The sequence below is a fragment of the Dysidea avara genome, chromosome 9, assembly GCF_963678975.1.
Source record: "Dysidea avara chromosome 9, odDysAvar1.4, whole genome shotgun sequence".
Lineage (NCBI taxonomy): Eukaryota > Metazoa > Porifera > Demospongiae > Dictyoceratida > Dysideidae > Dysidea > Dysidea avara.
Genome location: NC_089280.1, coordinates 10359180 through 10371709, shown reverse-complemented (window position 1 = coordinate 10371709; position 12530 = coordinate 10359180). Strand labels below are relative to the sequence as shown.

The following is a 12530-nucleotide window of genomic DNA, read 5'->3' as shown; positions in this document are numbered from 1 at the left end:
GTGATGATTTAGATCATGGGTAGTAAACCTTGCATGGGTGATCATGCAAAAGTACTTTACATGGAGCCTCTCAGCCTCACAATATAGTGATTACTGCAACTTAAATATTTTTCAACAACATGAGACATACCATATACTGCTCAAATAACTAAGTGTGATAGTTTATGACTTCATTACTACATATGATTGTTACTATAGTCCTTAACTAACACTATCAGTGTATACTACACTAAACTGCCACACCATATCAGCAAAGTGCCTATATTGGTGAGATCCAGGTCATATACATGTAAGAACACTACACACACATGATTCCTCAGTTAACCATTATTAAAAATTATGCAATCCATGCAAAAATTGATGCCACAGTTAGGTGACTACCAGTTAAGGAGACACAATTTGTGATGTCCATAATACACCCCCTGTATATATTATGTGTGGCATTACGATGTGTGCATATTTGTGTGTCTGTGTTGCATGCACGTGGGCATATACACATGTGCATGTAATAGTGTTTTTGGAATTGCTATTCCACTGGGATTAGCAAGCCAAGAGTCGATTTACAATAATGTTTGATGGTACATAACCTTTTTGACAGCAAATATGCATGTGTATATTATGTGCACAAGTATACAGTACATGTATACAATGTATAATGTATGCATGTCTTGACTACCATGGCAGTAAGCATATACGTACAGTTTAACATCTACAGTATACAGTAGCTTACTATATGTGTTCACAATCACAGCATAAACTTAGAATGAAAACACCACTTTCACACAGTTTAAAATCATTTAATACAGTAAATTAAGTGTGATGTGCAATCTGATTTCATGCAGGACAAATAATCAGATAGAGACTTCTTAGTTCATAAGTTAACATCATTCTTTGTTCTGCTGTATGTTGTGGCTATAAAACTGCTGCCAAATATTCTGCAGTCAGTGTGGTCAGACAAAAAGTGTTAGTTCTACACTGACAGCAAAGAGGAGAGGCAACTTTAGAGTACAACTACGTATACCCAAGAAGCTTGCTGATTCACGGATTCACCCTTGGATTCACCATAATGACCCCGAAGTTAAAGTTGACTATTTGCTTATTACTGAGTAAGAAACAATGCGAACAGGCTGTGTATGTAAACAACAAACAACAAGTTTTTGCACACACCCATTTGTACAAGCAAGCATGTTTACGTATGCATGCAATGTACATATAATGCTTATTTAAATAGTTGCAGCGCAACTGACAACTGTATTCAGTGTGTAATGATAATTTTGTATAAATAAATTTATATCACAGACCTCAGTGTCTTCAGTTTGCTAGTATCATCATCAGAAGATGGATTCTTTGAGTTTGATACACCTTGTGACCGTTGCATGGCTGTGTTTTATAGAGAAGTAAGTTGTTGTTGCCTTGCTGTGCTTTATGTGCACTTAAACTTTTTGCATTAAAAGTACTGATATCATTTCTTGGCTGTCAATTGTGATCTCATCACTTTTCATGTGGTTGTACATCGTATTGTTGTATTTGTATTTGCTAGGAGACACCAGAAATCATTGAAATTAAAGTCAACAGAGTTGGTAATATCACAGGAGAATTTGTAGTGCATTACAACACTACTTATTTAAGTAAGTTATGTGTTATCTTGTGGTACATGTACCTGTATACTGGTACATAATTCGTACATACGTGTACATATAGCTACAGTATACAGTAGAAAGTTTCTTATAGAATTGTAGCTACATACATGCATGTATCTTATTACTTACATACAGTATGCACATAACTATATAAAATGCTTAATCAAACACTTGAACACCTTTTTTATCCTGTGTCATCTCAAAGGTTAGCTTTACTAATCTTACTACATGAAATGCACGTGTTTTGCATGTGTATCTTTGCAACTAAAAACAATATGCAGTAATCTTGTTTGCCTTCATGTCTGTTGACCAAAAGTGTTATAAATAAGAACGATTTTAAGCTACCATATTTTATTTTTATGTGTGACACTGACTACGTATATCTCTTCAGGTGATTCAGCTGCTGACATGGATTTTGTCAATCCTTCTGGAGTGCTGAAATTTGAAGCAAGTGAAACTCAAAAGTCAATATTACTACAAATTATTGATGATGACATTGCTGAGGTAATTCTGTTGACATGTCAGTTATCTATAACTTCATATTATGTGCTCTGTAGTATAATAATTGAAATAAACTCTTGGTGTTTGTTGGTCTATAAAAATGGGATAGTCAGTCACCAACATGTTACCCTAATCAACGTTGAAACCGGGTCACTACTGCTGACCCGGATGACCCACTGACCCGGATAGCAATCCGGGTCAGACCCGGATGACCCACTGACCCGGATAGCAATCCGGGTCAGACCCCGATGTGACCCGGATGTGACCCGGATGTGACCCGGATTGACCCGGATTAATTAAAGCCGAGACGTGTTTCGGCTAGTCTCGAGCGAGCGAACGAGTCTACATTTTGAGCGTTCGATTCGTGTTGAGTAAATATTGCAACTTTAGCCTATCTGTAGGTTGAAGACCAAAAAAAAAAAAAAAAAGGTCTTCATCTACTGACAATAGCTACCCTCGCGTATGTTGGTAATGTGATAAGTGGGCGTGGCTCACGAAAGAGCTACGCGATAGCGTTTAGAAGTTTCCACGTCGTCAAACGAACAATTTCGTTTCTCACGTGATCCAATCCGGGTCAGACCCGGATAAATTGTAAACCGAGTCAGACCCGGATGACCCGGAGAAAATGTGACCCGGATGACCCGGATGACCCGACCCGGTTTCAACGCTGACCCTAATATCCACAGAGTCAGCTGATGAAGTGTTAAAAAAAAACTAATAATACAGCAAGATATTTTGAGAGAAGAAAAGTTGACAGACACATCAGTCTAAGTAAAGTTTTAATTTACTAAAGTTTTAGTTTCTTTAAAAGTTAGTGTGTAGGCATATGAGTCCAGCATTTAATCTGCATCAAAAGGTTCTTCTGTCAAAATTTCCTTGTTTTGTTTTCTTCCTCATATTGGTATATTTTTTTTGTTGTAAAGGATACAGAAAGGTTCTACATTACATTACATGGCGTGAAGCTGGGATCTAAAGCAAAAGCAATAGTTGTTATCTATGGAAATGATCATAATGGTATGTTGCTATGATCACTCATGATAAAAGAATACATGTATGCATGAATGTATGTACTATCATACACCCACTAAGAATTGTAATGCTGTATACATGCTAAAAAGTTGTGATGCGATCATTCTTAGCATTCTTTGTTTGTTACATTCTGGTAAAAATATCATTTGTGCCAACACAGTGAGTGCTTGTAATATAAGCCAGCTTAGTTTAGTGAAATCTGAAATGATCTGTTTGTTATATATTACATATAAGATGTTTAATTGTTGTATATCATTCTAAAGAGAGAGTTCGTATTTCTGGTGGACCCAAACCATCTGTTGGATATGCTGAAGTTTATTACAATGGCACCTGGAGAAGATTCTGTCACAGTGTTTGGGATAGAGGCTCTGTACAAGTGTTTTGTAAACAGCTTGGTTATTCTGGTGGTGTAAAAAGTATTGGTTGGTCTGCAGATGATGTGATTCCTAAGATACAGCTTAGTCACTATTGTCGTGGAGATGAGAAACACATACTAGATTGTGGCCATGATGGTTACAACTGTGGTAAAAGTCCTGCTGTGGTGTGTCAAGAAAATGTTACTAGTAAGTTATCATTTTGGAGTAAATAAGGTATCTCATGGTTTCTAACTGCGATGTTACATACAACACATGCACGTGCAAACTATCTCACTGAATTTAATGAGTTAAACTTCCATTAATGTTGATTGATGTTAACATCATTGCAGCCAGTTTTTGGCTACTATATAATATTAAGAGCTACCTGTAACCAGATAAACAATCTTAATAATTGAGATTTACAAAAGGGTGCAACCTTCAAAACTTGATGCTGTGAAGAAGGTAGATATCAAAGATCAACACAATTAAATGCATTTAGTTGGCATGACTTATGTAATCTGATTGACGCAATGGTTTTGTGATGTCCTTAGTGTCCTATTGCAGTCACGAGACCATCTCAATAATAAGGCCACTGACATCATTAACTTAACACTTCCTTTACAGCCGGATGTACTGACTATCCAACCTACCTGGATCGTGCTAGAGGAGAGTGTGTAGAGACATGTCCGCCAGGAACATTTGGAGTAGTAACTGGAAGTGTTGATGATGTGACCAACAAACATTTGAGGGTGTGTGAGCCAAGTGAGTTTACATGTAATAGCTATATATAGACACAAAGGGTAAACTCCCTAGCTATATGCAAGTTATGATACACATGTAGTGTGATATGAAGGCCACTGGAACTTTTAGGTCGGACTTGAAAACCAACTTATGTATGTACTTAGTTTTGATATTATTATTGTTAATATCTTCTGTTACACATTAACAGAGACAGATTTTAAAAGGGGCTTTTGATCCCCTCAAAAAATTCAGCCAATTGTGCCATTAATGACTTGAATATCTCAACTGGTGATCATGACAGTTCATTATTTGTTTTGTACTACAATACCATTGCTATGCTGATTAAAATGTGCAACATTGAAGACTGTGCTGATTTCTGTTTATTGGAGAGTGTAATATGCTTTTAAATCATCCAATTATTCTTTCCAACAATTTTTTATTAACCTACTATTCTCAAACTTATTCCTAATTAGTGCTATACACAAACATATTAACTAGGGTTATTCAGCAACATATTTTGGCTGCTGGAACTCAGAAAGAAGGTTGATATAGCTGTTTACAATATGACTTTCAGCTTTCTGGCATATTTGTTAATCTCATTTCTATTGAGATTGGTTGTTTAGGCCATTTTATGCTTGACACAATTGCCAAAGTGGCCAGTGCTTGTGAAGTGACAAAGAAGACTATAAGATCCCTGTTTGAACAGGCTACTTGCATTGTATTGCTGTCTCCTGCTCATAAATTCTAGAGCCTCTCTGGACTGGGATCTATCGGTTTGCCTAAACTGAACTCTTCTGCATGTTATAATTATGTAATGTAGTAGTGTAAGTCTTGCTAGGGCTCCTGTACTGTTCACCCTGTAGGTATCAGTGCGTGGTAACCCTGTGTCTAGACCAAATTGTCTTAACAAAATAAGACGTCCCTCATCATTTATATAAGTGACTGCTATATTAGAATAGTGGATTCGAAGTTGACTGCTTTAGTATCTTGATCTTTTCAATTGGATTTATGCTTGCACTGTTATTATTATTTTTCCATTACACTGCAAGCAAAACTTTATAATTTTGTAGCAATTATTTCTTGAACTTATGTTGCTTCCACAACCTATTATTCCTAAAATCTTTCTGGCACACTTGTACAAGATGCTCCCCTACTTCTGTTATGTGTGCTACATACAGGGGAATATTTAGGGGTTTTTACTGGGGTTCTGGACTTGGTCCGGAAACCCCCTTTGAAATTTGAACTAGTGTGCTTGCAGCAAGGACACCAAAATTGTAAACCATCATAGTTAGGCTGCACAAATAGACGAAATAGAAAAGAACTATAGTGCATGTAATCGAAACTTGTTCAAAAGAGTTTTTAGGGAGAACAAGAGTATGGATTTAACTACAATGAAACATTAATAAAGGTCAAGATACTCTATTAGAGCAGTCAGATGTATTATAATAGAGCAGTAAATTACTCTAATAGGACATCGTATCCATAACAGATTGCAAGTATAAGAATAATGTAAATGCAAGACTAGCTAGCTTGAAATATAAAATTTTGAGTTTTAACTGGAGAATTTGAATATAGGTAGCTATTTGGATCACTACAATATGCATAGCTACTACCACATCTGGAAACCCCCTTGGAGAAATCCTGGATACACCCCTGACATATCAGTGTTATTGTGTTACTAGCTGCAGAAATATTAGTAGCACATGCCACTTGCAGCTACACAGTAACTTTTCTTTGTTTGTTGTTTCTGTTAAATTTTGAATCTTTTCAAAATTCTAATGTTGACAAGTTGGACCATGATACTCCTGTATCTTCCATTTATCTCTTATTGTGGTATCCACATATATAGATTTTCACCACTATAGCTGGATTGTACACTGTCATAGTTATACAAGTTACGGCAGTCCCAATTTGAGATAGAATTTTTAACCCAAAAATGCTAACATTTTGTGTCCCTTGACTCCCTTTCCAAAAAGTCTGGATCCACCACTGGCTACTATGTCTCTATCAACTCATTGCATATTGAGCATATCCTTTTAATCCATTTAATGACTATATATAGCTATATTGTTCTATATCGTCTCAACATGTATAGTTATCTAAATGTTACATCAACTGTTTAGTATATTAATAATGTAATAAATACAGACACTACTGCCATATCAAAAAATTTTATTACATTGAGATGGATTTTATTACCCCATTCCTACTGTTTGCTCTGTTATTGGTATCTTATAGATTTGTCTTTAATGTCTTTATTCTTTCCTCTTCAGATTTAAGAGGAGGATATCTCCATATGATGAATGCTACACAATATGAATTTGATGTTGATGCTAGTGCTAAGGTTGGAACAATTTTGGCCACTATTCTAATTTCTGTAGAAGACCCTAACAGTGCTACATACTTTGGACTATTTTTATATCAAGGGTTTGAAGTTGAACAATTTTCTATAAATCAAGCTGCAAAATTTCAAAGAGGTCTTGACTTAACTGACATTGTAACTGATTTTGAATATAGCAATGATACTATGCTCTACAACATTCCAGTAAATATTATATTATTGTATAAAGCATTTGATCCAGATGATGATGTCACAACACACCATCTTCAGTTAAGGGCATATTATTCAGATGGCAATATTGTTTCAGATGAGAGAAATGATATAATACTGCATGCAAAAAGTAAGTTGAATGAATTGTCAATTACTATATGTTAAAGTATTTATGCCTATAATGTATGTCCTAACTGTTATAGTTTGTGGGTATTCAAAAGGCAACACCATAGAGTTGCTGTCAGCAACAATTGTTGCAGCGATAATGTTTGCTATCAAATTAATGTTGGTCACTCACTTATTATTCTCGATTATCACTCTCTGTTTCCCTGAGTACTGTTTTCCTCCCACAACCTAATGATTGTGGGGGTGGTTTGGTATCTGTACAGGGTCTCGACTGCCTTTTGGGATAAATCTCCAACTTTACTCGACGCCAATATGAAATGGGCTTTAATTTGAGACAACAGATACTTGGGTATAAGTAAGTCGGGAATTGTTTTCACTTCACCAAGTTCTTTGTACTCAAGCCACAGAAAGGGGACCACCGAAGGAGGGTGGAATCTTTCACCCAAGTAAGCTGTTGCAGGAAGACGGTGTATGTGAACCTTGATGTGTGTATCTGATTATCCCATTTGTGATTACCCTATACTCAAGTCTCCTTAATGTGTGTGACCATATTAGTTTTTGTATTACACTGTAAAAACTTAGCACACACATGGTATGACACACACATACACGATTGTTAAATTTGTAATCTACATGGTTGGGAATGATATAGTTATAATACAAATAACAAGCAAGTTGTATTTTGGCAAAGGAGTCATGCTATATAGACTGAGTTTGCCCTGCAATAGAAAGGCGTGTGTACATACATACAAGTATTGTTACTATACACAAACAGAAACTCAGTGAATTCTTTATCGTATATATGTACGGTCAGTGGGTATACCACTAGCAATTTACACATTATTGTATGCCTATTTTGGATGTCGGCTGATCATTGTACATGAAGGGTGGGAAGGGTGACGTGTGTTACTTGCTGCACATGCATTGTTACTCCAAATAATGCTCTTTTTCTAGATAATGCTCTCCTTCAGCTAGCAATATGAGAGTGTGTGTGTGTGTGGTGTTTGCTCCCACCATAAACTATGTTTAAACGTCATTTAAATTTGTTAACATAATAGTATGGTAATGAAGTATAAAGTAACAATCATAGTAATGTTAGGCAGCAAAATTAATTTACAGATTATCATCACTGCCCACATAGTATATTCCAGGCTGCTCCAAATTTTTATTGATATTTTGAATGAAGTGTGTACATATTTTCACAATAATAGAGTAAACATATAGCATATACAAAGGAGTGGGTGGGAAAAGTAGTTATGTGCATGGGCACAAGCTCCCACAAAATTTGTATTCTCAGCATTATCACTTCACAATATTATTGATATGATCAGTCAAATATTAGTGATAGACTATTCCACAAGCTAATTACTGTATCATGAAACGTATACATAGTTTTGTGGGTAAATCTAACTGAAATTCAGCTCAGCAATGACTGATGAAATAGCTATAGTACATTTCAGTCTTCATAATGTAGAATGAAATATGTCTGCCCTCTCTCTGAAAAACCTTTGACAATAAACTGTAAATCAACTTTGCTGGCCTTACAAACACTAAAGAATTAGCTAAAATGATTGATTTTTGTATGGTATGTCTTATTTGTAATCAGGAACATTAAATTAATAAAGTTAATTAATATCCCATTTATGAAAGGATATCCTGTACAGTGTACATTAACTGGGTGCCTGGCTTTAAGAAGTCACACAGAGCCTTGCTTTAAATAATCATAGCTAGACCCCAGGGATGCAGAAAGGGGTTTCTTGGAATTTCAGAATCCCCTCCGACATTTGAAGTTTTAGCTAAGCTTGCAGAAGGAATACCAGACAATCAAAGATTTACAACACAAGGTACAGAGAGTAACAAGAATAGTGTGATCCAGTGTATATAGTTTAAAGTAAACATATATGGATTCCACAGAAAACAAGAACAAAAGATTATAGATTGAGATACACTCTAATAGAACAGGCAAATGTGTTTTAGTACTGTATATAGAAATTGCTGAGATACTAACATAATACGTGCAGATAAAAAATTAAGATAGAAAGAATATATCAGAACCTTTTAAATTCAGTTAACGTTGTAAGATCTTTACGTCTTAAATTATTGAAGAATTTAATGTCCCTTAGCCTCTTACTGCAGTCAATCAAAATGATGAAAACCTTAATGGTAGTTGCATATATTAATTATGCATGCACAATGGACATTATACACTTGTAGCTAATAACTTATGTCTGATTGTTATATTCGATGTCTACCTAACAATTTCTTAAATAGCCCGGCATCCATCAATTGTGTGTATATACATGTATTATGAAAAGAGCTCTGTGTGTATGCTGCACAATTAGTGTGGTATATATCATAGAATTCAATCCACCGGAAGTATCAGTTGATGATGTTGACCCTGTTTCACTTGATGGTGAAGTATCACTGGTGTGTAGATCACGTAGTGTTAATTATACCTGGACTGATCCACAAGGAAATGTAGTGTCATCTGATCCAGTGTTCAACTTGACATTGACCAAGTTTAGTGATTTTGGCAATTACACTTGTATGGTTGAAAACAATGGATTTGTTAATACAGCCAGTGTTGAGGTTATCTATTCTGGTTAGTTTAATGTAGTATTGTGTACTTATAATAGTTTTATTTAAGAAGTGTAGTTATAGTCAATTGAAAGAACAAGATGACTATCTTGGGAGGTTGTGTTGTTGTCACAGGATGTGTGTGGAGAGGGAATTTTAAAGTGCACGAATGTGAACTTTATTTTCAATAATATTAAAAGTGTAGTTATGCCTTTAGTAGTTCTATAGCCTTTATAGATTGTGTCCATCATAATTAAAACTTGTAATCGTTTTCATTTTAAACTTATTTTAAAACTGTACAATGGGAGACTTGCTTAAAGTCAAATGTTTACTATATATGTATGTATTTCTGTGTACATATCTAACTGGTTATCATACCATTTAACATCTCAAAATTAAAGTTATCTCATTTAAATCTTCAAATAGGTGACAGCTGCAGAAAACTTAAGAAACTGTGTTTCCAAAGTGAGGAATGTTTTGACCTGGTTAAAATGTACACAGAAGATTGTGCTCACATAATGAGGAGGAGGTCTAGTGAATGTTAACCAGCTTGTGTGTCATCTGCTTTAAATCTACAAAGAAACAAAGATGGTAGATTTTACTACAATTGTCCACAGCCTCGTGGAACATGGAAGAGATTAAGAGAATTTTTCCCTATAAAGTGTGGCACACTTTACTGAAACTTGACATTATTTGTAAAAGAACATTTAACTGAACATTTTGTAGAAACATTTAGGCAAACATTTAGGTTTTATGTATCATCTAAATATACAGTGTAGCTACTTGTATGTTGTGATGACAAATTTATAACCAGTAACAGTCATGTATTGGCTACAATAATTCTCTGACATCTGTTGTTAGTGATCTGTATACAGCACTTGTGATTTGCAATAGCTACATTAGTTGGACTAATGCATTGGTTGGACTAATCGATGTTAAGGTATAAAGCAAAATGATTATTCTTGAACTTATTTTATTGTATAAGTTGCTATTATAATAGTGGAAATTTTAGCCTTAAAATGTTTTTATCTACATTTAAAATTCACAAATACAAACCTTAGCACATAATAAAATTTTTAAATTCACAAAATTTTAAATAAATTCTAATTCACAACACAAATATGAGCCTTCACAAGCCTTTTTAGTCTTCACCACAATGAGAATAACTGTAATGGATTCATGTTTCAGTGGCGGATCTAGAATTTTTAAAATTGGTATAGCTAAATAAGGCATCTGATGACACTTCGCCGGAAAATTTTGAGATTTTAGAAGTTCTGAGATTGGATTTTAGGCTATTTTTAGTTAGCAATTACAATGAATCCAATGCTTTAAACTACAAATAGTTACTAAGTACTATAATAGCTAACTATAGGGCAAATATGGTGACTATACAAGCTGTAGCTTTTGGTTGCTCTATTAGAGTAATTACTTGGCAAGTTACTTTTTAAATGTAACTAGTTACATATCAAGACTCAGTCGCGCGGGAAACGCGCGCCGCAGACAATAAATGACGCGACCACTACGTGAGGATGTATGTATGTTGATTGGTACACGACAAAGAGTTAGTGGTGGGACTTTATGCTTGTCACTAAATGACAGTATGTTGAAGCAAGTGACATCAACCAAGTATCTAGGTTTGTTTATAGATCAATATTTAACGTGGCAAAATCATATAGATTATGTTTTGAAAAGAGTGAGGGGAAAAATCTACTCTATTAATCGCCTAAAACCTCCTCCTACTGTCAGGAAGTTACTGTACCAAGTGTATCTTCTGCCCATTCTAGAATATTGTGATGTGGTGTGGCAACCAACAAATGCAAACCAAACTAGACGTTTAGAAAGATTTCACTCTAAATATATTTCTCTTTGTAATGACTCATCTATCTCAGGACAGTCCCTTACTGAACGACGCAAGTTTCATACCATTCTACAAACTTACAAAGTATTGCACAAGTTGGCTCCAGATTATCTCCATGGCATATTTGAATATGCTGTTAATGTTACGGGACGTATCAGCAGAAATGCTCATCGCTTGTTTGTTCCACAGCTACGGACTAATTATGGGAAAAGAAGCTTATATTACAGAGGTACTATATTGTGGAACGCTCTGCCAGCTGCTTTGTATCACGCATCAACTTTATTTCAATTCAGGAGTAGCTATTTAGAACAATATAATTGTAGTTAATATTAATTTGTAAATGTATGTAGTTTTATACATGTATGCTGTATACAGGGCGTAGCTGAAAAACAGCTTTGCTGATGCTACCTTCCCTGTTTAAATAAATTGAAAAAAAAAAAAAAAAAAGGATTTTACAGGAACGAACGTTGTCAAATTCGGCCGTCCTGTAACTCACCCGCCACTTACGCTATCCCTCTGAAACTCTAGAGTTGAACTCATCGTGTCACTAGTAACTACCACACAAGCAGTGAAGCAAATCCATGCCGATTGTTTCGTGATCGAGATTGCCGACATCAAAAGGGAAATTTCATTTTTTTTTTTTTTTTATCGCATGCGGTTAGACGCAACCGCAGGTGTATGCCTTGCGTTCCTTTGTGCATTCCAAACATTGATTGCCCTGCTATCGCTTCAGTATTCACTCAATCGCCTCAAGATTCACATCATCGATTTCACCATACATGATTATCCTACAGTCGTAATTTCAGCACCAAACGAAGTTTCAGTCGTCCTAGAGGCCAAATACAAAACCCAGATTGTTGTTTTCCGCAATACTCGCTTGGCATGTAGGGCAATGTGTCTTTAAACTGTTCTAAAAGTTTCGTTTAGATTGAAACATACGTTTTCGAGAATGGGTAGTTTGAAATTTGAATTTAGTCGCCCCCACGTAATTTGCTCTGTAAGAATTTTACTCGGAATTTAAAGAATGACGCAGAGCACAACTGCGGTCACCGCTGGGTATTGATGAACTGGCGCTCTAGCTATGTAGTTAATCAGTGCATAAAGCCACAAAGAAGTGTGCTGCCATAGATTATAGTCCACACTAGATATAA

At 35.4% G+C, this 12530-nt stretch overlaps 1 protein-coding gene across 1 annotated transcript; it reads left to right on the top strand.

Annotated features, from left to right (window-relative positions):
• The first annotated feature begins 1546 nt into the window (after positions 1-1546).
• LOC136266354 (uncharacterized) lies at positions 1547-10369 on the top strand. The gene is made up of 8 exons (XM_066061374.1): positions 1547-1628; positions 2032-2144; positions 3065-3155; positions 3434-3733; positions 4151-4288; positions 6541-6948; positions 9304-9546; positions 9948-10369. The coding sequence occupies exons 2-8, from the start codon at positions 2049-2051 to the stop codon at positions 10064-10066; spliced, it is 1395 nt and encodes a 464-aa protein (XP_065917446.1). The 5' UTR covers positions 1547-1628; positions 2032-2048; the 3' UTR covers positions 10067-10369.
• Positions 10370-12530: the final 2161 nt, after the last annotated feature.